At 42.7% G+C, this 27,779-nt stretch overlaps 2 protein-coding genes across 3 annotated transcripts; one reads left to right on the plus strand and one right to left on the minus strand.

Annotated features, from left to right (window-relative positions):
* Positions 1-12,825: 12,825 nt before the first annotated feature.
* On the plus strand, positions 12,826-17,431 carry zgc:113184 (uncharacterized protein LOC553745 homolog). 2 transcript variants are annotated; one of them, XM_036532218.1, is made up of 5 exons: positions 12,826-13,102; positions 14,971-15,083; positions 15,682-15,803; positions 16,322-16,740; positions 17,030-17,431. In XM_036532218.1, exons 3-5 carry the CDS (start codon positions 15,692-15,694, stop codon positions 17,204-17,206), a joined length of 708 nt encoding a protein of 235 aa, XP_036388111.1. In that variant the 5' UTR covers positions 12,826-13,102; positions 14,971-15,083; positions 15,682-15,691; the 3' UTR covers positions 17,207-17,431. The 2 variants fall into 2 exon arrangements, with proteins under 2 accessions (XP_036388111.1, XP_036388112.1); XM_036532219.1 differs by having other exon boundaries at positions 16,325-16,740.
* A 909-nt stretch (positions 17,432-18,340) lies between these two features.
* Positions 18,341-24,964, minus strand: LOC118779331 (CD63 antigen-like). Its single transcript, XM_036531381.1, has 8 exons — positions 24,903-24,964; positions 23,377-23,455; positions 20,814-21,002; positions 20,364-20,438; positions 20,164-20,277; positions 19,484-19,627; positions 19,262-19,345; positions 18,341-18,811 (listed from the first exon to the last, which is right to left on the minus strand). The coding sequence occupies exons 2-8, from the start codon at positions 23,440-23,442 to the stop codon at positions 18,746-18,748; spliced, it is 738 nt and encodes a 245-aa protein (XP_036387274.1). The 5' UTR covers positions 23,443-23,455; positions 24,903-24,964; the 3' UTR covers positions 18,341-18,745.
* Positions 24,965-27,779: the final 2,815 nt, after the last annotated feature.

Genomic DNA, 27,779 nt, shown 5'->3' on the forward strand with positions numbered 1-27,779 from the left:
TGACCTTCTTATGTTGTTACACACACCTTCTTATTACCTCTTGCCAAGTAGGGTTTCAAGTTATAATATTGAAACGTGTTCCACAGTTATTATAGGTGTAGCTTATAAGTGTTTCTTGTGGACTCAGGATGTTGAACATGATCTATCCATGTCATATGGCCCTGTAAATTAAACTTTAAAAAGGCATTCATGCCAGAGCTTCATAGGGTTACATTTCTGTCAGAACATTTTGGTCACATAGTTCAATGTATCCTGCGACCTCAAATATATTGTTGAATATCTGGTTACCCCTTACAAATTACCCTCTAAATAATTTTGACATTAAATTGAGATAGATTGCTTTGGAGTGTCTTTCTTGGATTACAGGCATTACAGGATTACACATTTAAATTATTGTCTTGATGCCCAACTTCAAAAGGAGTGTCCTTGCTGTTAATTCACATAACTGTTTAACTGTTTACATTTAACTGTTAATTTACTATCACTAATGGTTATCACTACTATTCATTCACAGTTAAGTATGTGAATTCACAGTGAAAGAAAAGATATGTCCCAAAGTTTAAACCCGTCCTGAGTAGGTTTATCAGGTACCAGTATCAGAGTGCATAGGTATTTGATCTAAATTGGGGTACAGAATTATAGAACAAAAACTTTAAGAAGCACTGTTTTACAAAATTCCTGTTACTACTGTTATTACATTACGTTATTACGTACCTGAACGTACAGTATCTCAGACTTGACTGGACAAGTTCTTGAATTTAGTTGAATCTGCTCATTACAACTTCCAATAAAAGCAACCAGGGTACCAGACTGTCCTCTGATCTCGATTTTAGACTTAATTTTTACTATTGAGCAGCTTATCACAAAAGAATTTTTGTTACTCATGACAAGACTGTGTAGCAATACGTAATGAAATATCACAACATAATATATTACAGCAATGACAAAATAATTCATTAATGATGAGATGTATTTCCTAACCAATGACCTAATTTCTTGTATTAAAGACTTTGGATTTTTATGTTAATTAGTTAATTATTGTTTACTACATATTTTCTACCCAATGACCTCATATCTTTTAGATTTCAGAATGGTTTGTGGATATGATCTCAGATTCACAGAATGTACTGTTCTGATTGCATTTGATGTTTTACCACTTTTATAGATTTTTAATATTAAGAGTGATTTTGTAGACATTTCTGTACCAAAATGTGTGATCAGGATATCAGGGTGCTGTGCACTATTCTTGTGCATCCATGTCTAGACATTGTGAAGTTGATGTTATTGTGCTAATGGAAATGAAGCAAAAACACAAAAAAAGAAAACACTAAAACAGAAGTTTCACAGATGTATAAAGTTTGGCTTTTTACTGTTTTACCAATCCAGCATTTACATTTGGAAAGCCCCAAGTCACTGAATCCATCTGGCAACATGGTGACATGGTGTACATTTGCTTGATTTCATAACAGATCACATGGTGTAGCAGCCATATTTTATTTTACATAACCTCCAAGACATGAAACCCAATATACAAAGGAACAGTCTCATCATCTCAACATATTTCTTTTATTATTATTATTATTATTATTATTATTATTAATATTATTATTATTATTAATAATAATAATAATATCATCATCATCATTATTTAGGTCCTTCTATTGTAAAGGACCATAAGTATTGATTGTATAAGACCTCTAGGCATTATTGCAGATTACTTTGAGGATACACTCAGTGTGATATGAGTTAGTGCCAGTCCCATGTGTTTCTGGTCACAATTTCATGGTTTCACATTGCTTTTCATTTAACCATATTCATTCCGGTCAAAATCATCTTAACACCTGTAATCAGAAAATCAGAAAGAAACTGAATAACAGTCTGTGCTTAAAACACTTTTACTGGATTTTAGAAGGGTGTTCTCAATATGGACAAAATGTTTTGCACAAATATGAAACCATGTATGTATTCCACTAGTTTTGGAACTGATGCAATAGAACACCATCAAAAACGTAGTGACACAACCTTCTATCAACCTTCTAGCACATAAGGTAAGGCAATTGAGGGTTTTGGCACTCAGAGGAAGTGAGCTGTCAAAATGGCTGCAACAATGGCTCCCTCTGGTGGCCAGCTGGCACACCTCCACCTCCACCTCCACCCCCCCCCCCCCCCCCCACCCCCACACCCCCCACCCCCACACCCCCCACATCACCGGCCCAGGTGTGAGACCAGGAGTTAATGCACAAGGAGGACAGATCATCTTCCTTATCTTTGTGATTTACCTCTGCAGCTAGACTGTGCAGTATACCAGCAAGGACATGAGAGGAGGACATTTTGTGGAAGGGGTAGAAACAAAGAGGGTCTAACCAGGCACAAAGGCTATACTTTTGAACCCAATATCACAACTTGGAAAATGACCTAAATGGAATTGGTCCCGCACACAGGCCATTAAAGACCAATTGGCAGTCAGTGCTCAATGTTACAAAAGATGAAAATTCTAAAAATTCCAAAATTCTCAGGGTGCAATTCTAAGAGTAAGAATAAATTCTAAGAATAAACCTTGCTTTAAATGGTTCCATCCAGGTTTGTAGGTAGGTAAGGATTAACCCCTCAGCCACACAATTTTGGACAGATAAAAGGATAACAGCAATATGAATAGAAAGAGGGGACACAGCTCAATATGTGTTTTAGCCCAGGTTTACAGGTTTGAATTAGTCCTGTTGTCTGTGATGGGAGAGAGAAATTCTCCAGCATAGTTTGGGATTGAGGATAAAATGTGGTCTCTAGCACTGGGGTTGTGTGTGCGTCATGCGTCTGACAATTTAGTATCTTTGAGTGTTTCATCTTATCTCAGTAATTAGTTTCTTAGCTTTATTCTGTCCGGTCCTTTAACCTCAAAGCACCATCGACCACACAAATGCCCTGCCAAAAGACTCAACCCACACCAAATTATCCTCCTTCAGTCTTGGTCCAAAATGTATGGAACTCAGCTTTTGGTGTACATATGATCATTATGTACAATTTTCCCTGTGCAAAGCACGCTGATTCCATTCACGGTAATGTGGCCTTATAGCAGACCAACTTCCAATGCACAGTACAGAGAAAAAAGAGACGCAAACAGGAAATGAGATGGTCAGATTTTTTTAAATTTAGAAGTTAAAGCCCTACCTCGGCTTGGAATACCGATTCCTCTTCCATTTCTTGTTGTGCGTCTTTCCTCCTAATCACTGCAATCTTTCATTTTTACCGCACAGCTGAAGTAAAAAAAATGTTCAATTTGATGGAGTTGGCTTAGAAGCTGGCCTCTTCTGATGTGTGGGAACCACATGTGGCTGTGAAAGTAATGTTATTAGGTAGCTGATGTGCAGTCCCCTTCTTTTGCACCCCACATGTCTTTTTAAAATGGATTAATACAGTTTAAAAAACATGAAATTAAATTAAGGATGGATCATCACCAAGCCAAATCAAAAACACCTTCTCAGTCTATACCATTACAATTGAGTATGCTCTGCAAGTGTCAGTTAACACATTTCCAGTTACAAATAACTTCATGATATAACATATAAGGCTGATGAGATGCGTGTTGTTTTTTAAAAAGCTGTGAGTGAGTTTTCACTTTCTGTTAGGATGAGTTTGGTGTCCAAATGTTGCAGACTGAGACACTAAATATAACTTTCCCTCTCTCTCAGTTTCAGTGTGGGGTGACCGAAAGCCAGTTCCCTAGTGATAATTTCTATTCCTCCCGCCATCTGTCTCCATCTTGGTCTCTCTAACTAGAAAAGGACTGACCTGCTTCATGACTGTATTGCTATGGAGGTTATACTGGGGGAAATAAACATTTAACCTATTTAAGAAAATATACAGCACTTTTTCCCTAAGAGCAGTTTTGAGTATTTAGTGAGGATATACTAACCACGTGCATGATGATCATGATTTATCAGATACACTGTGTAAGTCACTTTCGATAAGACTGTTAAATGACAATAATGTAATGGAAGGATGAAGACTTATGTGAGTGTAAGAACTAAACTACATTAATAAGGCTCTTATACTAGCATCTGAGAAAGCAATGGAGGAGGGCAACTTCAGAAGAGAGACAGGGAATCAACATCCTCCAGGAAGACCTAAAAGAACACCTAGGAAAACTGCAGTAGGCAGAAAATCTCTGACGAAGTTCAACAACAAATTGAGTTCTCTCAATTTGTAGAGGCATTTTTCACAAAAGAAAAGAATGGATCGCTAAAAACATCAAAGCAGGAACTGGAGGAACACCTGAAAAAGACCCACACAGATGATCAAAGGCATGAGGAGCAAGTCTTATCTTCAGACATGCCACCAATGTCTCAATTGCGCTATCGGTCTCACATCAGCCCCCCAAACTGAGTGAGCTTGAAAAAGCTGTAAGAAAGGCAAGAACATCTTCTGCTCCAGGCCCCAACAGTGGGCCATATCACCTGTATAAAACACTCCAGACATGCTAAAGTTCTTGTGGAAACTAACGAAGATCACTTGGAGGACACAAAACATCCCAAAAGCACAGTGTAGAGCAGGGGGAGTATTAATTCCAAAGGAAAAGAATGCCACCAACATTGATCAACTTGCTAAATGTTGAAGGCAAGCCTTTCTTTAGCATCATTGCACAAAGGTTGACAACTTACCTAAAACAAAACAACATGATAGGCACATCGGTACAAAAGACAGGCATACCAGGATTCTCTGGATACTTGGAACATTCCAGCACGGTTTGGCATCAAATCCAAGCAAAAAAAGGGAAGGAAGAGATGTACAAGTCTCGCTCTTAGACCTAGCCAATGTGTTTGGATCTGTTCCATACTCCCTCCTATGGACAGCCTTTGAGTTCTTCCATGTGCCGATGACCATCATCAGCCTGGTCAAAGTGCCAATGACCATCATCAACCTGGTCAAGAATAATTTCCAAGACCTACAGTTCTGTGTTACAACACCTGAGTTTACAACATCATGGCAAACAGTAGAGATTGATAAGACCGTCCTTCCTGGTAAGCTAAAACTGTGGTGTCTCCAGTTTGGCTTCCTCCCCCAACTGATGAGGCGTCTGGTGGTGAAAGAGGTGAGGTAGTGAGAGGAGGCAGGATGCTGTGTTTACATCCCCCTTAGTTCCACATAAAAACCACCTGCACCACATAAGAGCAGCTTATGGATATGGAAAACCCTGTCCATGTTGTCTGTTCAATGCCAGTGGACCTGCTTTGGGTCCCGCTCAGAGACAGGACAGTCTTGGATCGCCTTCATGGCCACATGTCCTGTCACTTGCTTCTCACCTCTTTTGTATGCTGCCATACAAACTTATTCCTGCTGAAGTTACAGTGTGGCAACAGCCATTCAGTCAGTTGCCTTGCCCTCTTGTTCTCACCACCCCTTGTCACTCTCTGTCTCTTGGTCTCTCTGTAAAGATGAGGGATCTTATTGTGATAAAATAAGATAAAATATAAAATTTTCTACCATAGCATGTTGAAGGAAATGATTGGAATAATGATTGGAATAACAGGCAAAACGTACATTTTTTTGTTTTCTGTTTGTATTTAATCCGTGGTGCGAAGAGAATGAAGGGCTCTGTATCTTAAGTGTCTCGAGGCATTTCCCCTCACATGAAAATAAACCTGTGACGCAGTGGCGGATTTAGGTATGGGCGACATGAGCAGCCGCCCAGGGCGGCATCTTGCCAGGGGCAGCACGGGGCGCCCGCACAAAAAAAATCGGAATGGTGACATTTCCGCGATCGGTTTTCTATCGCTCATTCGCACGTCACGTCAATGAAATCATGTCACCGTGTAGGTCAATAAATCTTGTCGGAGTGAGCGCCCTGATTCTAGTTTGTGAGCTAGGCAGACTACTGCCTGGGAAGGTCTCCCACTCAGAAGTATGAGATGGAGAGGGGGGCGGATGACTAATCAAATCAAATAGCGCACCTCTAACTTTGTACAGTACTAATGCAATTAGTTAAATCAGTCATACTACGAAATGCTACCAAATAAACCACAACTCATTCATAATCCTGTGAATATATAGTTTCACAGACATATTGTTGCATTTTTTCTGATTTGTGCGAAATCGTTAAGAATAATATAAAACCAGTCTGCACACCACCAAGGTGAATTGGTTTAGTCTTGACTCTTGGTTGACAGTATTGGGGGATGGGTAATCTATTAATGCTCGAGTGGCAATTCAACACAAATGGATAAGAAAAGGTCTCAGCCATCAGGTGCCCAGTTTAGGAAAAAGAAGAGAAACGCGCAAAAGATAAAGGTATGCAGCTATGTCATGAGTATAGCCTAATATTATGCGTGTAATGAAATAGACTAGTATAACACGTATGTTTGCTAGCCTGTGTTGGTATGTTGCTTGCGTGGCAGAGCTGAAATGAGTAGCCCGTGTGAGCCCTGTGTAAAGCATGTGGGGTAGCGGGTAGCAAGTAGCCGAGCGGTTGCAGCAGTTACGCCACTCCCCGAGACCTGGTTATCTAGCGTTGCTGCGAACAGACTATGGGCAATTTGCCTTTAGTTCAACTGGCAACGACGCTGGTCGAAAGGGGTTGGCAGTGAGAAGTGAGAACCCACTCGTTCGCTCCGTAATCCACGTAATATCTAGTTAATGTACACAATGCAGTCTACACCCGTTACATTTGCTATGCTATTACACCCAGAGCGACAACATTCCGTTTTCTGTCCAACTCGCTTTCATAACAGGCCCGGTTCTAGATTTCCCCAATTGGGGGGGGATCATAGTTTTGGGGTGGGAAATTTTTATTCACCAATGCACAATTTTCTTTTTGCAACATCAAAAAATGCATAGTATAGCCTATAGGCTAGCAACAGCCTACAACTTGACAGAAATGTAAGATAAGGGGTGGCAGTATCTCAGATAGGGAATTGAATGGTTTCTGGTTCAAATCCCGTTTCATGTTGCATCCTGCTGAGGGTGTTTGAACATGGCTTGTCTGCCAATATTTGTTGATAGGTCATCTGCTACAGCCAATCATTTAGATGTTGCAATATCGATGTGTTACAGTTTCTCAATTACTTTGGCTTAACCTTCAAAAAGTGAGTTATGCACTTTTGAAAACATTAGCCAGACGGGTGCTGGGTGACCTCATCGCCCAAAAATATGTTTATATCTACAAATCCATAGCAGCACAAACGAACATTTTTACGGCACAAACGAACAGTAATACCATTTCGAACTTAAATACTTGGGGTGCCAATTTTCTGGCCAGAAAATTTGGGTGGGCAATGCCCACCCCTAGATCCGGCCATGTTTCATAACGTTAGATATAATTTCACAGTTTCATCGTGTGTAGCCTGCAGCAAAACGATTACAACCCAACTAGCACATATACATATATACACATACATATATATACACATACATATATATACACACACATACATATACACACACATAGAGAGCGCGATAGAGAGAGCGATAGATAGAGAGATTTGTCATGCTAATAAAGCTCTTTGGAATTGAAAATTGAGGGGGAGAGGGAGAGGTGGTGTGTCAGACATTACAAAGGGAGAGACCACTCGTTGAAATATGAAAGACATTGGCCGTAACGCTCAGCTTGGCAGTTGCATTAAGGGAAGTCCCGCTTTTACAGCAAACAGCCAATCGCTTTGTTGGCAAAGGCGTAACCCGGAAAAAGGCAGGCCTATCATTCTTAAGGCGAAAAATGAACGCTCACAGCCCACTGTCACAATTATAGCTACGCAGCACACAAACGGGGCAAATCTACACAATGAGTAAGCTGTCAGGAGTGACAATGCCCAACCAGTTCGCCCTCCTAGGGATCCGCCCGCCACAAGAACGCCAGGACAAGGTGAGTAGGATGGCAACTAATTTTATTAGGTTAAAAAAAAATTGTAACAATTCATAAAATTTGAGACGCAGCTATCCCTCTCCCAGCGAAGCCCCTCCCCCTATCCTTCTGTCCACCCCTGTCTGCCCTCCCCGGCTACAAACAGGCGGGAACGCTACCCAACCGCACACACTAAGAAAAGGAATCCCCACACACACACTTAGCCTCACTGCAAACACCCCGTGATCTGGCGTCCCCGCCCACCTGGACACCGGGAGAGAGGACTGCTCAATTTCACCACGGGGGGGGGGGGGTCTTCTCCCCGGTAGTAACTCCGCCGGCTCCGCGGGATCACACTGAGGGAGACAGCAGCAGCCGGTCAGCCCTCCCTCTCCACCCCGTGCTGGTGACTCACGCACTCTTGAGGTTCCGCGGTGCCACCTCCCTTCCAGCTAGGGGATCCACCTCCCCAGCACGCGCTTCCACGGGGTGGGGGCTCTCTTCGACCCCGGCTGCGTCCGGAACCAAGTGATGTTTTCCCCGCTCCCTCAGGGATTCGCTGCTGGAGCCCCTTCGGTCGCCGCTCTTCTGAGGCCGCCTAAGACACAAACACACTCGGCCCAGCACACCAAAGCAAAAAAAGAAAGGAAATTTGGCCAAACAAAGCAACTCAAAACCCGCTCTGGGTCGCGACTCCCAGAGCTCAAACTAAACGCAAAGAAAACAGCAAACCAAAAACACAAACCCTAAACTCGGCCGTGCCGGCACGTTCAAAGGAAAAAAGAAAAATCTAAAAACCCAACTTCACAATAAAAACCCCCCCTAACAACCTCCGTCAGCGTATCTCGAGTGCTACTCCCACTCACCTGCCTAAATAGTCCTGGCGAAATCACTACGGACAGGCAACAGGTGCGGAGCACACGCCAGGCAGCGAACACCGTCATTAGCCAATTAATCAATCAATAATTCAGCCCTGCTGCACGCCCGAGCCCCCTCGCTCTCCCAGGGAGTGCAGCGCGATCATGTCAGGAGAAACTGACACTAACGTCCTATATATATATATGTCTCGGATAGAGATCTGCGCATTATTGCACCAGCTTTTCCGCCAAATATTACATGTAAAAGACGACACAATTGTGTCCGACAATTAAAGTATAGACCATTTTTGGATTGTATGATCGTAATAGCGTGAGCATTTATTAACATTTGGAATTTATTGTGCTTTATTTAATTTCTAACGGAGTAGAAATTAGCTTGCTAACTAGGTCTATCAATTAGCTAGCTAGCTTGCAAGATAAAGTTAGCTTGCTGCATGCTGAACAAGTAGCTATACAACAAACAACAAACTGATGCACCGACTTTATTAAGTACCGGGCATAAGGAAAAGGCTTAACGTAAGATAACGACTATATTCCTTGGGTTTCGGTTTAGATTTTTTTGATATGTGAAAGTGGTTGTGACAAAAGATGTGTAAGAGAAATTTGGTCTTCTTTGATCGATGTTTAGGTACATTAAGCCACGTTAAGCTTGTTTCTTATAATAGCAGAAAAGCCTTAATGCTCTTTATTGCAACAGTAGGCCTGCACATTGCTGACCATACACATTGCTGATCACCACCTAAGTGTAGGCTGTAGCTCAAGTGATGTCGTAAGAGGTTAAACATGAATATTTGCGTTAAGATATTCCCAATAGGCCAGCTGCAAGCAGTGTCTTTATAATGGGTTCCTATGGGGGAAAACTAAAATGAAAACGTCAGTGTTTATATTAAACCCATGGGGTCGCGGTATTGGTTCTTGAACGTGGTCATGATCAGAAACGTGTTAGAGAAGTGTAGTCCTGATCGCTGTTTTGGTCCATAATGCTATGTTAAGCTTTTTCCTTATAATGGGGGTCAATGGAGAAGAAACAGCTTAACGCAAGATAGTTACCCCCAGGAGTTAAATTGGGTCGGGGCTGTCCGGGGCTCAGCCCCAGCACATAGACATACGCTCTTCTACGTCATCAGGGGGACGCTCAGCCAGGCACATCTTCAACAATGTATATATTTTTAGACTTTTGTCGTTCTTAATAATTCAAACAATGACTAAAACACGTTTCATATAGCTGTAGAGAACATAAATGAGGTGATGTAAGAACTTGCGAACATCAGAACTTTCACGGGGTTTCCCTTTTTTTCTGTCAATGGGTTTCCTAAGGAAACTTTCCTTACTTTCGCACTTTTTTGTAGCTAGCGTGTTAAGTTACATGGTTCGCTATGTTTTCATTAGCGTTATTAAGCTTCTCATAGATTTCAGTTAGCATTTGCTATATTTTTTATGTTATATATTTTCTATTTTTATATTTTTTTATTGCTGTTTCCTCAAAGCTAAAATTATCAGAATTTTTCCAATCGCACCGGTTTTAGCATAAGCGCTAAATGGCTAATCACACCGGTGTGACCCTACGCTGGAAAGGGTTAAACGCTACCTAGGAGATCAGCGACCTCCGTCACTTGTCAGTCAGTCAGTCAGACAGCACAGATGGCAGAGTGATAGGTGGATGGCAAGTCAGGGAGAAAAATAGGTCAGAAACTGACACGTTTAATGAAAGAATGTAAACTGTTTTGATATTCTGCTTAAACAATGTTTCGATTTTACTAAATGACAGTTTAACGTTAACGTGATAGTTTGCGGCAGGTTGCCTCCAATCTTTGGTAGTTAGCTAACTGTGACATTAAGCTAGCTGGCAAGCTCTAGTTCGAATTAAACTGTCAAACAAGCTAGCCCGTATTGAAATTTCTCAGCATTGTCAGGACAATCGTGGATTGAGCAGAATAGATCAACTCAAATTACTTCATGGCTAGGTAATGCAGGCTAGTCTGACCATTTCGTAGCTGTAACATGCCTAATTAATGAAAAGGAACTAAGCTTGCGGTCTTTGTCTTGCCTCTCATAGGAACAAGGCTTCGTTTAATTTTAGTTTATTATCCTTTTTTAAACCCCTATTTCACTTAATAATGATTTGATGAACTAACTGTTCTTACTGATTCTTTTACAGTAAGATGTTGTGCACAAATTTTTTTTAAAAAGTCATGGAATTTGATTGTGTTCTCTATGATGGAATTAACTGTAATATTAGCCTACCGTTTCCACTGTGTATTGATGTGGAAGTTAAAATTCTTCTATTTAGCCAGTTGGGATAAATGTGTCTTCAGTGAGTACACATGTAGTTGCTTCTCCATTTTTTCACTTTTCTATCTACAGATTATGGTTAGCAAGATTGCGAGGAAATGGTGATTGAAATTTTATGCGACTTTGAAAAGGAAGGGTTTGGAAAATTTGAAATGGTATTGGCAGCCTGTGTATATTGTAATATCGTAAGATGTAAATTAATTCCAGTTTAATGTAACTATTAAAAAGACTGTTCTATTCATATTACTTTGTATTGTTATTCTCTCCTTTAGTGGTAACAACACCATTCCTATATTTGATACAGATACACAGAAGAGTGCCCTTACAGAAAGCTCTTATTGTCATCAGCTGTAGTTTTGCGCACTGTCAACAGTATATAGAATGACTTTGATTAGCGTTTTAGTGTTCAGAGCAGAGGGTTGTCTCACCTTGTTATATTTTATTTACAGTTTGTCAAATGATATCAATCCGATTTTGTAGTCTATGCGCGTATACACATGTGCACCCATGGCAACCCTGAAACTACAGAGCCCCGTTAAGCCCGCATTTTAGAATGTCCCGAAATAGTTCTCATCTGGCTAAACGCTCTTCAATTAGGCTATGTGATCAAAGGTCTGTGAGGAAGTGTTCAAACAATTCGATGCGACCAGGAGAAGGAGAGTAAGCTTCAAATAGGTAAGCTAGATTTCATTATTCATTAATCAGACAGTGGCGTTTCTCTCTCACAGCTCTCTCTCGATGTGTGTGCGCGTGCGTACGTGGTCAAGATGAAATCCTGCAGGCGCCCCTGTGTGTATGTGTGTGTGTGCTTATACTCTGTAAAAAGACTGATGTTTTATATTGTGCTATTAACCCTTTCCCACTTAAGCTATTTTTATGCTATGTAGCAGGCATGTTACGTTACATGGTTTGTTTTCTTTGGCGTCATTAAGCTTCTCGTAGTTTTCAGTTAGCATTTGCTATATTTTAACGTTAAATCGCTCAGAGCTAGATTTTTTTCCAATTTAGTGTTCTAATCGCACCGGTTTTAGCATACGCGCTAAATGGCAAACCACACTGGTGTGACGTACACGCGAAAAGGTTAATGGAATAATGTTTTATTTTATTTTATTTATTTCTATTTTAGTATGTTGTTGTTCACGATGCCACACTATTTCGGACAAGTTCTTGCTCCGATGCACTTTAATGCATTTTTAATAAATTATACGATTGATTGTCTGATTTAACTATCTGTTTGATAATTATTTGACAGTTTGCTATAGTGCAATATGGGTCAAATCTCGCTAATGGCATTATAGTTTATCATAATGTGTGTGACATTCTTCATAATCATAACCGACTTTAAGTTGGTGTGCCTTGACGTAACATGGATATTTGACTACCAAGTACCAAGCAAAACGAAACGAAGTCAGTGATTGCAAAGTTTAGAAGCTTTTAGCAGATTTTTCAATTTGACTTTAAAGCTATTAATGGAACTACAACTCTTTATGTCATCTAGTAGGGCGTTCCACCGAGCAGTTGCTTTCACCGAGAAAGCTGACCGTCCAAAGGCAGTGCAACAATCTATCAAATCTGTGACGAGATTTGCCACACATACTTTGTGAGGAATGTTAGATCACATTTTATTTAATTTTTTTCAACGATTTAATTTTATTATATGAATGTTTTTTAAACAGTCAGCGATAGGCTTAATCACGCACGCAACATACTCTGCGCTGAAAAAGAATCCTAATGAGCAGCATTCTCCGCCAGCGTCCTGCCATAGTTTCAAAATGAAAGCATGTTTTTTCCTGTTTTCCTAACCCTTGGTTTACAGTGCTGTTCTATGACCCGGTTATAATGGGATACGCTGACACCACTAAAATCGTGTTCCTGTTTCTGTTTTTTTCTTTCTTTCTTTCATCTAAGGCCACCCTTCCCCAGTGAACGCGATCAAAATGTAACCTACAGGGAATTATTATTTTAGAAGTCAGAAAAGGGAACCTATCTGATATTTAATTATAGCCGAAGAAATCATATCGCTCGTGTATCCAGCTACAACTGAATTAAACTTGCCGGATCGCGACTTCATGCCCGTGTTCTGTGTTCTGCGTTCTGCTCCGTAAGTAGTGTACGAACTTCAGTTCGACTTATTTCATTTTTGTAGATGTATAGATACCGCGTCGGAGCTCTGTTAACCACTTAAGTTCAGCGCGGTTAAGTTGCTTTGCTCTTGGCGCCTGGGTCTACGCGGACAGGAAGAGGTTCATGTGTTTGCAAAGTTAACATTATATATTGCCACCTTTCAGCATACTGCTGTTCCTTAACCTGGCCTGGATATTGCAATCGTATACAATGAGACCGACTTTCATATCACATGAAACTGATAAATCTTAAGAGTGATTAGAAGAGTAACTTTCTTTCGGTTGGTGTTGTGATATGTTGCCTCTTTATTTGTTTGTGTACACATGTAGCCGCCCTATTGTGGCGTTGTTGTATGTATGGTTTTGGAATGGAATTATCATTCACTTTTTCATGTGCAAACGGTATAGGGTACCATGCGAAAAAATGCAGCTGATTTTTTTTTTTTTATTAATGAACCAAATCTTAAAATGTATCCCAGATTCAAACACAAGCGCAATATTATTCAGATTATTGCGAGGCTTTATATTTAATAGGCTACATATATCTACACACACTTATAATGTAAGTAACAAAACATGTAAAATATGATAAATCTGTGCTTACAAAATAAGTTTTCCCAAAGGCCTATCCTGACACAATTACATTTTCATTGCACTTTTTCTGTGTAGAGTGTAGGATGAGTGAATTAGTTACAGAATAACATTGTATACTTTATCACGTCAATATTGTAATACGTTTGTAATTTTCTATCATATTAACAGTTTGATTTCCATTTTAAACCCTGCTCCAACATGAGCTACACTCTGCTTTTTGTTTGGGATGTGTGCGTGCTCCTATGTGGTCATTTTCATATTTCTGTGTCTGCCATCCCATTATGAGAAGGCATTTACAGCTGCTTAAACATATTATTTGCCCCCCTACATCCCACAGAGATGTTTTTTTTTTCCATTGAGATACAGTATGTCTCATTTCATACCATCAAGGCAGTTCAGAAGAAATGCAGATCCCCCCCAGTGCTGCAACTATTAGTACTAATGAGTAACACCATAGACCAAAACCTTTGGACCTGGACTTGGAACTGGACCTGTCCAGTTCATATGAAGTGTTACCTTACCCTAACCCTAAATCTAGCCCTACTACGTTTTGTGCACATCACTCTGTCAGACATATGGAAAGGTTTGGCTGTATTTCTGCACCTTTTATATATGTAATTGTAAAGTCTGTCTAGAAAGCTGGTAGACTTTGGCAATGGTTAGTTTCGTGTTCATTGCTGCACTAGAGACCACATACTGTTGGAGTCACACACAAAGCATTTGTTGAAGAATGTGACCTGTGACTTCAAAAACAGGCCCGTCCTGTCCTGTCTCTTTCTCTTCACATCTTACCTCTCCAGATAAGAACCTTTGACAGGTTATTTGGTTCTGTATTTCTGTTGTATTCAGTGGTGGTGTTCTCTCAGCTGCCATCACTAGACATATGCACTTACAGTACACAAATGTAATGTAATGTACATCTGCACCAGTCCCACCTCAGTAAAAATGCACAGGCATTGCAGCAACCTAGACACCTAAAAAGAATGTCGGTCGAGACGTCCGCATTCTAACTGTGTGCACGTTTCGGTGGCCGGACCTCGGAAACAATGTATGGCCTCAGACTTCGTGTACGTGCAAAACACAATAGACAACCTGAAAAGCCCTTTTCACTCATGGCCCCACTTCCTCCTTTTACATCACTTCCTTGTTTTCTTCACCTACAGAAGTGTTGAAGGAGGAAACTCCAGGAGACCTGCAGCTGATTTCGGTTGACTTTCAACTCGCAGTTTGTTTGTGCTTGAATCCATGGCAGGAAGAACAACATAGCCCTCCAGACTCTTTTGCCAGACGGAAGTGCAGTTCAATCAAAGCAACAGCTGGCGGGCCACACAATCCACCCCTGACAAGGAATGATCATTTAATGGGGTGAGCCCTTGGCTGATTTGACATTTGGAGTGCGTATCAGTATGAGGGCTGTGGTATGACATGAGGGGGGGGGTGATACCTATCAGCTGAAAAAGGTTGAGTGTGTTACAGTTTCATACGTTTGGATTTATTTTTATCTAACTTCACTAATCGTGAAAAAATACAGGCATTATGCTAAACCCTAGATGAAAAAAAATCGTCTGTCTTCTTGCAGTAAATAGCTGTTGAAAAAGACAAGTTACAGTAAATTAACCTTTCTGCAAGAATAAAATGACAGATTTTATATGAATGAATATCTGTATATGTAATATCAGTTACGTTTATGAAGAATAGATGAGTTAGAATGGATCAGCTAAGCACATTTATGGATTTTAATAGATCAGCCAATCATATTGATGAATTAGAATGAATAAATATGTAAATATTCATGAATTGGGACACCCATAAGAATCAGCAGGGCCAGTCCTGCAGTTGTACTCATGAGGGAATAAGACTCTGCATAGTCTGTAGAGCAGGGCATCGTTCATGTTGTGGGTCTTCATCACCACTACTTGAAACCTGAGGGACCTGCATGAGGTGCACATCCTTGTTTTTGCAGATGAGGCCCAATGGAGCAGGCATACAGTGACTTATACCGGGAGTTTCTCCGCCTGCAATCCCTGTGTTTGAAACAGGCTGCCCTGCTCCACCAGCTCACAGAGACACTGAAGCGACAGCAAGGTCACTCTCATTTCCTCTGATATGTGAAGCTATGTGGAGTTACAAGCATGGATAGAAAGTGTATCCTACAGTTTTAATCCCATGACAATTTACCCCTTTGAGCAATATGATCACACCAGTGTGATCACTCCAGGCTTGTCCCAGAAGAGTACAATCTCAATGGTGTGATTGGTACATCGGAATAGAATGTATAATTACAATTAACAACAGTGTTTGGGTCTTTTCACAAATGTTTTGCACCAGTGTGTTTCCTCAATGCAAGCAGTTTAGTTTTGGATGCAGATGTTTAGACATAAACAGAAGTACCACCACACCAAAGTGTACAGCCTCTGTAAACCAGAGAGTATTGCCTGGTGACCTATTGCCAGAAGTCTAATCTAGCTCATTCTTGGCTGACAGAAACAACTGCTTTACTTTGCTGATATTGATTTTTTTTAACAAGTTATCACATCACGGGTGAACTCATGAGTGATTGAGACCTAAGAGAGATGAAGACTCATGGGCCTCTCTGTCTCCAGCAGTGGCTTCTGCTCGTGTTCTGGATCCCGGAGCTCCAGTGTCAATCCCAGCCCAGTGCTCAGAGGAGCAGAAACACCACACTGCGGCCTGCACACATGAGGTGGCCAGACTGCTGCCCCCTGCTGGTCAGTCTAAAGCCTGCATCCCAGCTGGTGGGGATGCCCCTGCAGCAGATGTCCTACTAGGGGGTATGGACAGATTGCAGCTGAGTACTGCCAGACGGGGGGGTGTCAGAGGAACAGAGCCCCCAAGACCAGCCACCCTGGGTCCCCTGGCTGCTCATGGTTTGAGCAGGGAGTCAGCACCCCCCAGTGGTTCAGCTGACCTTCTGCAGCCAGAGGAGCACCTGAGAGCAGAGTTCTACAGAGCAATGAATGACCCAAATACTGGTGGTAACACAACAACCCAAGGAAGAAAGGTAACCTCCATCTTGAATACAGCAGTGGCCCTCTAATATCCCTCTAATAGCCCTCTAACCTTATTGACAGCTCATGTGTATGTTGCTCTGGATAAGTGTGTCAAATCAATGTTTTAAAATGTTTCAAAAACTGCTGGTCATGTGATTTCTGTTTCATCCCTTTTGCCTCAACCTTTTTAACATTTCTTTCCTCTCTCCACCCCTCCTTTTGTTTTCCCCATGGCAACTGCTGGCTGTCTCATGCCATCCCAACCCCCCCCCCCACCCCCACCCCTGACCACCTCTTCAGGCCCCCTGGATGTTCAGCTCATTCCTGGACAGTGAGATGTTGAGCCAGGGCGGCGGCCTCCTGATGTCTGAGGTGGCACTCCACTCCCAGGTGTGCGAGTTCTGCCAGGCTGTCTTCCCAGGGAACACCACCACACTGGGGGAGATCCTGCGCCACCTGACCACCCACATCACCTGAGTGACGTTAACCTGGCGACGCCATGTTGTATGTATATTGATTTATGGTACGTTCTGTATATACACCAACTGGAGTAAGCGGTGCTGTCATGAAACATGCTTGAAGTCTAAACTATGTATGGTACCATTATCATGGTTGTTGTTATTATAAGAGAGGAATAGCTATATTCTGACTGTGGGTAGCAGTGTGGCATAGTGGTAAGGAGCAAAGGTTGTTGCTTCAGTTCCCTGCTGGGGCACCACTGTTGTACACAAGGGCAAGGTACTTAACCTACAATTGCCACAGTAAATATTCAGCTCTATAAATGGATAAAATTGTAATCTATTGAAATCACTCTGGAGCCTCTGCTAAATGACAAAAATGTATGGAATACAGTATTATAACATTAATAAATTGATTTGAAATGATATACCTCCCTCATCGGGTATGTGGACTGTACCATTCTTTGGGAACAGATGAATGAACGTGTGTAAAAAAGGAGGACCAGGCTAGCCACTGTGACTGGTGCAAGGCTGCGACTGGCTGCGTAGCTTTTCATGATTTCATGTTGTTCACGTTTTTGCTTCACTGGTAATTTGTACAATATTGTGTTATTTTCCTAAGCAAATTGTTGCTCGGGTGTTGCAGCAGTCCTGTCCATGCCACAAGGGGGCACCCCTGGTCCACGATACGTCAGTGTTGGTGAATTTCCAGAAAAAACATATGAGCTCAACTAGAAATGCTGCCAAAACTTTGTGGATATCAAAAGTCCAAACAATTATTATTTGCTAAACTCACATTTTGTCTGGGCAAAGTTCTGGGAAGTACATAGTTCAACAGGCAAGATGTTTTAAGTGATCATATACAATGTTCTGTATAGAGACTCGAGTAGTTTATTGCACTTGCATTTCTGTACAAATGTTCAGAAAACTTGAGCGAGGTGACAGCATGTGTAACTGGTCCCACTTAGAGGCATGTGTGTAACTACAACAGAATCCTTCTTTCCACTGATTTAATTTGTGTAGCCAGTTCTTCCCCCCTCACCCACACACCCGAATCTGATGTTTAGAAATATCTATATAATGAATATATAGAGAAAAAATATAATGAATCTAAAATAATCTACTAGTCTTCAATAATATCAATCCAGTCCCAGCAAAAATCATTTGAGAGGCAAATATTTAAGAAGAAATAAAAAATTTAAAAAATCAAAGAATCAAGCATGTAATACAGAAAAGCCCTGTGTATGTATGTACGTGTGTGTATGTGTGTGTGTTGTGTGTGTGTTTGTGTGTGTGCGTGCGTGCGTGCGTGTGTGTGTGCGCATATGTGCACCTTTGTGAATTTTGGCCTGAATTTACTCCTCTGGTTATTTGCCTGCTGGATTTAGTGCTATATGTTACATCTTTTCCATCCTCATAAAAAATATTTGTTCTTCTGTTACAGTACAACAAGAAAGATATGTGAGAAATCAGAGTCCCATCGTTTAAGGGAAAACAAAAAAGAAAATGTATTTTCTTGTTACTTCTAGCGACACACTGGCCGTGTGTGGTGGTGTGGTCACATGACTTCATAGCCACTGCGAATTCCCCTCATCAGCAGACAGGCAAATACGATCCCTGTGATCTGAGAGATAGAGAGAGAAAGAGATGATGTCATTGGATCCCTATGACCAAAGAGAGAGGAGAGGGATGACGCCACTGAATCCCTTTGCTCTTAGAGACACAACTTTACAGAATCCCTGTGACCTGAGAGATCGAGAAAGAAAGAGATGATGTCATTGAATCCCTGTGATCTTATAAAAAGACAACACATTATTGGAACCCTATCTTAAACAGCAAGAGATGAGGTCATTGGACCTCTGTAATCTGAAACATAAAGAGATGGTGGCATTGCACCCCATTTCACTAATGGAGAGATTATGTCATTGAATCCCCGTGAGATGAAAAAAGAGAAAAATGACATCATCATATCCCAGTGATCTGAAACACATTTTAAGTGAGACTCTGTAAAGGCATGAGGCTAGCTTTTGCACCCACAAACTGTAATTTTTGGGAGGCCTTTGCATGTACGTACCTGCAGGAAAGCAATCACAAGAGCCCCCACTATGACTACCTGCACATTCTTCTTCAGCAGATCTTCTACAGCATGGAGACATCCCTGAAGCACACATACACAGTGTTACACTATAGTGGGGTCCAACCCTCATCTCACTCAGCTGTTTCCTGTTGAAATCAGTGCATTGGTATGTGCCAGCAGGGACATGTGTGTCCTGCCAGGAGTGGATGCGGGCCTCACCGTCTGGTACATCTTGCTGGGATTGTGCATGGCCGCCTTACCGCAGCCAGTGGTAACCGTCTTACAGCAGGAGTCCGGGACAGACATGTGGTCTTTGTCATAGTCAGCCCAGTCTGCTGTGGAGTTTGCCCCACAGCACTTCAGCTAAGGAGAGGAGGGAGAGGCAGGCAAGCATCAAAGAGTTGCATTAGCCTAATGTCACACAAGCAGGCGATAGACCCATGCCTGTAGGCCTAGTGTCACACAACCAGGCGACAGACCCAGGCTTATAGGCCTGATGTCATATAACCAGGTCGACAGCAGCGAGAAGTAGTGCATATCAGTCAGAGAGCACATGTGTATATCACAAACTATGTCAGGCAGAGATGAACACTCATGCTGAGAGGTAAGGCACACAAGAAAGACAGAGCCTCAAAAAAGGTTGGCAGTCACATCCCTTTATCCTTTTTCCACGGTAAATCTGGGAAAAGGGGCTAGCAGGCATATTCCAGGTTCTTCTGCAGAGACACACACGAGGCAACCAGGTCAACTTCCTGTTACCAACGGCGCTGACCTGCTTATGAGTGAGATTGCAACCTGTGTATCTGGAATTTGCCAGTGCAAACCAGTCAGGTTCCAGCTCTACAGTGAAGAGGAGGTGTTTGGAAAGCCATACTGTGCTGGCTTTCACACAGGTGAACCCATCGTTCACACTCAGTCTCCTGCATTTTGTCCACAGTCTTCCTGAAATCTGCCGAGCTGCTGTTGTACCTGGCAATCATGTCCTTGAGCCTGGTGTCGACAATTTCACCCAGCTGGAGGGGGAGCAAAAGAAGAACACATGGTCAACGGGCCCACAGAGAGCTACCCCTGAGGAGGCCAAATAAAGGCAGGGACTCACCTTGCCCCTGAAGACGTAGCCAGCGATGGCAGCCCCAATCTCGATGATGATGATGAGGGAGAGGAGAACTGCAAACTGGGCAGGGAAAAAGAGGAAGGGCACATAGAACATCCATTCAAACCAAAACAGCCTGCAGGCATATCTGTTGGTTTGCACAGTGCTTGGCACTCCAAAAATGAAACCAGTGAATGACTGTACTGGTGGACTACCGTCTGAAGGCATAAATATTAGAAAAACTGATGTTGAACTTAAAAATGCAAACAGACAAGTGTTATGTGAGAAGGAAAGGGGTAAATTGGTTAAATGTGAAGAAAGTCAGACAAAAAATGACTATAGGGTGGTTGGAAAGGCTGTGACTGGAGGGGGGGGCTCTCAATAAATAAAAAAAAAACTAGCAGACATAGAAAGTTGCCCATGCGCAATCTGAAGGGTGTGTGAATACACAATTACCATGGCAACCATCCAGTAGCTCTCCTTCCAGGCTCCACAGCACCCAAAGAAGGCGATGAAGAAGATGATCACGCCCACCACAATGAGGACGATAGGCGCAGCTGACCCGGACACCTTCTCAATCACTGGGGTGTTGTGTATGGCCACCTGCACCACGATGCCCAGTATGATCAGGGCCAACCCACAGATCTGCAATCAGAGACAATGGATCACAACCAAGCAGCCAGACACAGAGAAATGGATCGGTGCCAAAGAACAGGACACAGAGAGAAAGCATCAGAGCCAAGGAACCAGGCACAGATAGAAAGAATCAGAACCACAGAACTGGACTCAGAAAGAATGGACTCCTGCTTCCTGCCCTTTAGATACCACTGCCACCTACCTACCAGCCTCCATTAGATACCACTGGCCCTTCGATACCACTACCTCTTAGATATCACTGCTCCTTAGCTATCACTGCCCCTTAGATACCACTGCTCCTTAGCTATCACTGCCCCTTGGATACCACTGCTCCTTAGATACCACTGCCCCTTAGGTACCACTGGCCTTTAGATACCACAGCTCCTTAGATACCACTGCTCCTCAGCTATCACTGCTCCTTAGATGGTACCATCCCTTAAATACTAAGGAGTGGTATGGTGCAATCAACGCCATACATTGTACAAGGATGTACTATGTGCAATCTATCAGTAATAGAGTTAAAGAGTCCTGAGAGGGAACACTGGGCCAGCCCAGCCCTGTGGGCCCTTTGCACTCCTGCACTGTGAGTAAAGGTATTAAGCAGAGAGCCCTGTGCATTAAAGTGCAGGTCATTCAATACGTCATGTCGTGTAGCATGAAACAGTAACCATGGCACCATTTAAAACCTTATAAAACAAGCCTTGCTGTAATAAAATACCACCAGGTGTAGAAGGTCTTTGGATCCCTTTGTCTGTATCTCTGTAGCTCCTAATCTCAGCCTCTCTCTCTCCATATTCTTCCACTAACTGAAGTTCCAAACAAAGATTTGGGATGAGTTTTCAGACAATCCCTATGCAGCTAACCAAGGCTTGATAAATCCACCTACCACTTCCTTTCCATGTCAGATGATCATGGTATCTCTCCTCCACCCAATCTACCCCCTTTCTTTTTACTGTTTATTTGTTGTGATCCCTTCATCAGTCTCCAAGCCAAACAGTAGTATCCCAATACCCACATCGAACAACAAACCCCTACACACTCCAACAGATGCATTTTATTGTCAAGGAATTGATATTATCTGATATAGGAATTACAAATAAGGAGATCAGAAAGGATAATAAAGGATAACAGCAGAATAAAAGCACATTCGTAGTGAAGTTACTGCTTTGTTGTACTGACAGGGTACATGTGCATTTCAACAGGGTCGCAACTATCCCCCTTTACCTACCTTCTACGCCAATGGCTGACTTTCCCCTGGTCGCCCCACCCCTTTAACAGCCAATGGCATCTTACACTCCACCCCCAAAAAACTGACACATTCCTTTATCAGTGATGGCATCCTCTACAGTTCCCCCAACTGTCCCCGTGTTGCTTTTCTCTTTGTGTGCAATTTCTGTTTAGCCACTTGCCAATTTCTGCCTATGCCAGGGTAGGAGTCAGTTTCGGTATCCCTGCAGACCAAGCCACAGGCCTACAATTGAATCAAGTGAGGTTCACCCCTTCAGGTGTAACTAGATCATGCTACCTGGTAAAAGTGCACAACCTAGTTTAAGTGAAAAAGTTTCAGCAAACAGGGATTACAAGATTCCTCTCACAAACTGTCAGTCACTCTCAGTATTCATCACATATTACTCGTATGTCTTTGCTCACAAACATTTAGCACACAGAGACAGAGTTAGATGATCACATTTATAATAAATAAATGAAAGCAAAAGTATTTTGTTACCTGAATACGTGTCTAGCTATTTGATTTATTGAAAATTTGTGCCGCCTCTTTAATCATAACCTTAAAATTGTGTTCCTCATATATTTTTCCACAAAAATTATATGTCAGAGGGCGGTTCTGTTCCAGATCTCCATAGTAACTGCAACCTCATGCACACTGTGCTGTTTCTGCCTGAGGGTGAAATATGTGACCAATGAAGGTAAAAGTGGGCTGGACCAGGGGTGTGGGGGTGTAAATCACCACACAAAGCGAAATCTTCACAAAATCACACTTGCCACCCCTAACCTGAAGGTCAGCATAGCATGGGACAAGGATGTGTGAGGTAGAGCATGAGCATGTGTGTGTGATTGAACATGCTTCCATCTGAGGCATTGGTGCAGTTTGCCCCACAGCCAGGCCGAGACTACACACTTCCGTGTATCCTCCTGTCCGTTCAAAACTGGCATCATGGGGAGATCAAGGTCGACTGGTTTCTGCAGTTTGTTTTTCCAATGCTTGAGACGGATCCTGGCACAATTCCTATCTGCACAATCAATCACGTGGGATCCTCCAGCATGTGCTTGTGTGTGTGCACGTGTGTGTGTGTGTGAGTGAGTGGCAGCAGGAAGTAGGAGAGGTTCTCCATTCCCTAGTAGCTCTATGAAAGTAATTACTCACCCAGAAGAGGAAGTTGAAAAAGAAGAGCAGGTACTTAATGCACTTAGTCCCTCCAGCTACAGCCATGATGATTAACTCTCTGAGTAAACAGGAAAAAGATACATGCGGACATATGTACGATATACACACATTTTACAAATTTATAACTCAACAAAAACATATGTTGGTGACCTGTGAATTTTTTGCATACTTGCATTTATTTGAACAAAAAACAGTTTGCTCACTTTCTACTGTTACTGTCAATTAGCAGAGGAAAGGTGAATGTATATACACACAGGTGACATTGTCAGTTACTCATCTACGTCAATGATGGCTAATCAAATGGCTAAGCAAATTTCAAAAAATATATTCCTTAAGTCTTTGATTTACATTACATAGAACCAGGAGAAAACCAAATTAAATAACACAATGCATGGGAAATACCAGACTACTGATAAAACTTCCTTCAACTAAACTATATTTCCACAATCTCTTAAAGACAATTTCTCATTTTCGCTGTGATTGTAATCTCTGAATTTGTTCCACACGATTATGGACTCTCTAACAATCCACCACCAGCGTGAAAGTTGAACTTCAGGGGGTTTGTCTTTTGAGTGTTCTTGACTTTGGCATATATCCCTCTGCTTAGCTTTTGGATCAGCTTCTGAGTTCTGCTTATCGGAACCTGTGCGTAAGAGGCTGACGGTAAAAGCAGGACAAGAAGCGAAGCATTTTTCAATAGCCTACGCGACAGAAGCGCATCACAACTGACCGTATCCGCCTGGGTCTGAAGTGGAGGCTAAACCTTGAGCCCTGCTCCTAACCCGAGCCTTTGCCTCCTATTCATTGTTGAACTTCATCAAAAATGTTTACACATGACGTAGGTTTGGTTTACATGGTTTCAAACTTATGTTTAAAGGTTGTTACCTTTACTCCAAATAAATCGCTAGTAACAATATATGCACACCCACAGTAGTCTGCACTAGCCTCAGTGTGTTGTACGGCAAGGACTACTCAAAAAGAAAAAAGAAAAAAATCTGTTTTTATTATTCATGTAGACATTTTCACGAGCGCTAGGGTAAAGCGGAGTGGGTGCAACTAAATCAAATTCATAATGTGGTAGGTTAGACGTGTATTTAATACTGCATAAAGTGATCAAAACACTGGGGCAGAATCTTTCCTACACCTGCACTGTTTAAATAAGTCACTTGTAAGAATAAAGCAATGTTTCTATTCTGTTGCATTTGGACAATCTTCAGTTTCACGATGACACAATGTCATATCACAGCGTTGTCTCAACAATGATACAACATTGTCCCAAAACAATAAACAACCTAAAACCCTTGTTTGGATACTATATAAATAGTGCATGTAGTGTCCAAAGACGAAAAGAAGTATTAAAAGTTTCGGTGATTTCATCATATTGTATCCCCTTGGAAACATTTAATCATGTGACTGTCACTGAGATGATAACAGCGGAATGGTTATTAAGACAAAAGCCCCATAAGCAACCACCTATTTGATGTGCAAAGTCATAAACGTCTTACCTTTATCCTATTGTTTTTCTGTTCAACTGCTCCGTGAAACTGAGCATAAACTTAATGTCGTGCTGCGGATGTAGCTATACACCAGGTAAAAGGCAACTTATAGTCAAACAAAACTGTCCCCCCCCCCCCCCCCAGCGCTGTTCTAACCATCAAAGTATAGAGTATCATTGTGTCAACGTAGTCAGCATGAAAACAGAACCGGTTTCTGAGTTATCTGACAAAGTATGTGTTCATGAATATGCCAGCACTCTACCCATTTTATAGAGCACGATCCACACTTTTTAAACTGTCTTTCACCTCTCGTATTGCAAAAGGGTTTCATTTTCTCTAAGTGTAGTGTAAACTAGAATAGGTTTGGCTATTCTCAGAAAGAGCCATAAGTGGGTGATAATTTATATGGCGGAAATCGGAAGGCAAATTACTGCAGAAGGGTCTTTCCTCAAAAGCATGGATCACATCACACTCTCTTTTTGTCAGATCGAGTGCTGTTTTGTCTTCCATCTGCAGTCAATGCTTTACAAATGACTATAATTGACCAAGCGGTTGCAAGTGTGCACAACATGCCATTAGTGGCTTGGTTTGATATTTAAGGCACATATTCTCATTTACACACTGCCTGTCTTGACGTTTTGGCATTCATATTAAAATCAATGAACACGGTCATTACCAGTCTGGCCAAGGATATATTTTCAGGCATATTGATAGCTGATACTAAAAACATAATCATGACATAAATTTTTGACTGGACACAGCTCTGCTCAACCCACACGTAATGAGGTATTGATTCCCATAACACGCTGTTTATTTTGACCAAACTGATTTCTTTGAATATAAATGATGCATGCATAAAGTAACAATAATTTTTATTTTCAATTTTCCAGATCTTCTAATATTATAGGTATTTTCTTAGTTCTGATAAATATCTACACAAATAATTCTATAATCACTGCTGCACATAATCATTTTGCTTTTGTGTTCATAATTAAGGTGTGTTTTGTGTATTTTGTGTATTTCACATGAAACAAAAGAAAGCAGGTCTCTGTGTTTTGACTCCAGTCTCCAATCACATTGGAAGAGTTATGGGGAAAGACAAAGAACTATCTAGAAAAATTAAACTCCATGGAGGTGAGGTGAAGTCACAGTTTATTGTTAAATCTAGTCAAATCCTGACCAAGCCTAAACTATTGTCAGGACTGCGGCTCCCTAGCCGGGTTTGTTTTGGTTTTTGTTGTCTTCCCTGTCCATGTGCTTTTGTTTTTCCCTGTGTTCCAGCCCTGCCCTGCTCTCCGCCCACCTGGTCATCTGACTGGCTCCACCCGCCTACCTGCACACCTGAACCCCATCTTGTTATCTGCCTTGCCCTATATATTCCTCGTTTGTTTCTGTCTCATCGCGAGTTCGTCTCAGTTCGTCTGTGTCGCTACGAGCCGTTTGTTCCTGTTCTGCCTGCCTGCCTGCTTACTGTTTTTCTGAACCCTTGCCTGTTTTCTTGACTACGTTTTTGGATCTGACTTTTGGTACTGTTGCCGTGTTTCTCTGGTTTGCTGACTTCGCCTGTTTTGACTACGTCTTCTGGATTCCCCGTCTTGCCTTTATTAAACATCGCGTTGTGCACCCCATTCCGCTGTCTGCGCTTGAGTCCCTGCCTGAGCCCTGACAGTACGAACTCGCCAGTATGGACTCAGCGGACAGTGACCTGCTGCGATCGGTGCTGGAACGACAGGGAGCTCTCCTCGGCCGACATCAGAACCAGCTCGAGTCGGTTGGCAAAACCCTGGAGAGCTTTGCGGTTAGCCTGCACAACCTCTCCGCTCAACTGCAGCAGCTCCATCTCGCACAAGACGCCCCAGCAGATTCCCCTGCACCTCCTCCACAGCCTCTTGCCCTCCTGCCTGAACGGGAGCCCCGTCTGCCGCCTCCTGAGCCGTATGCCGGTGAGCCTGGAACCTGCCGCTCCTTTTTGTCCCAGTGTTCGTTGGTGTTCGAGCTCCAGTCGTCGACCTTCCCCACTGATCGGGCAAGGATCGCCTACATTATCACCCTGTTGACCGGACGTGCCAGGGAGTGGGGAACGGCAATTTGGGATGCCCGCTCACCTGTGTGTTCCTCCTACTCCACCTTCTGTGAGGAGATGAGGCGCGTGTTCGACCGTTCCAAACACGGTCGTGAGGCTGCTCGGGAGATGTTACAGAGCCGTCAGAGAGGGGACTCGGTCTCCGATTACGCCATAGACTTTCGGACCCTCGCTGCGACCTGTAGCTGGAATCAGGAAGCTCTTTACGACACGTTCCTCCATGGATTGTCTGAGGAGATCAAAGACGAGCTGGTCACCCGGGAGCTGCCTGCTGATTTCGATGCCTTAGTTGACCTCGCCATCCGTGTAGACCACCGCCTGTCCGCACGTCGAAGGGAGCGAGCAGAGTCCCGGAGATCAGCGGAGGAGTTTCGGAGAACCCCTGCGCCCTCAGCAGCAACACCCTCAGTCCCTGCTGCCCAAGGTCTGTCAACCGAACCGATTTCGATCGACCGCACGCACCTGTCTCCAGCTGAGCGCCAGAGACGGATCCGGACCCGATCCTGCCTGTACTGTGGCAACCCCGGGCACTTCGTCGCCAACTGCCTGATTAAGAGCCAGCGCTCACCCGCAGTCGGGGAGATACAGGTGAGCGTAACCCCTCTGTCTGACTCCCCGGTTACTCGCCCACTGTTGTCTGCCTCTCTCCTTGTGAACGGTCAACCTCGGGTGGTAGCAGTTCTTATCGACTCCGGAGCAGACGGCAACTTCATTGATGCTGACCTTGTGCAGCAGCTCGGGTTGCCTCAGGTCCCGCTCCAGACTCCCCTTGAAGCCGTTGCCATCACCGGGAGGCCCCTTGG

The sequence above is a fragment of the Megalops cyprinoides genome, chromosome 6, assembly GCF_013368585.1.
Source record: "Megalops cyprinoides isolate fMegCyp1 chromosome 6, fMegCyp1.pri, whole genome shotgun sequence".
NCBI lineage: Eukaryota > Metazoa > Chordata > Actinopteri > Elopiformes > Megalopidae > Megalops > Megalops cyprinoides.

Bases quoted from the DNA above. Each gene is read 5' to 3' on its own strand.
- zgc:113184 (XM_036532218.1), top strand. From the start codon at position 15,692: ATGGAGCAGGCATACAGTGACTTATACCGGGAGTTTCTCCGCCTGCAA. The intron at 15,804-16,321 runs GTCACTCTCATT...CTCTGTCTCCAG, and splicing joins GACACTGAAGCGACAGCAAG to CAGTGGCTTCTGCTCGTGTT. The intron at 16,741-17,029 runs GTAACCTCCATC...CCACCTCTTCAG, and splicing joins CAACAACCCAAGGAAGAAAG to GCCCCCTGGATGTTCAGCTC.
- LOC118779331 (XM_036531381.1), bottom strand. From the start codon at position 23,442: ATGGCTGTAGCTGGAGGGACTAAGTGCATTAAGTACCTGCTCTTCTTT. The intron at 19,628-20,163 runs GTTCACCTGTGT...TCCTCTCCTTAG, and splicing joins AGACTGAGTGTGAACGATGG to CTGAAGTGCTGTGGGGCAAA. The intron at 19,346-19,483 runs GTGAGGCCCGCA...TGTGTGCTTCAG, and splicing joins CCAGCAAGATGTACCAGACG to GGATGTCTCCATGCTGTAGA.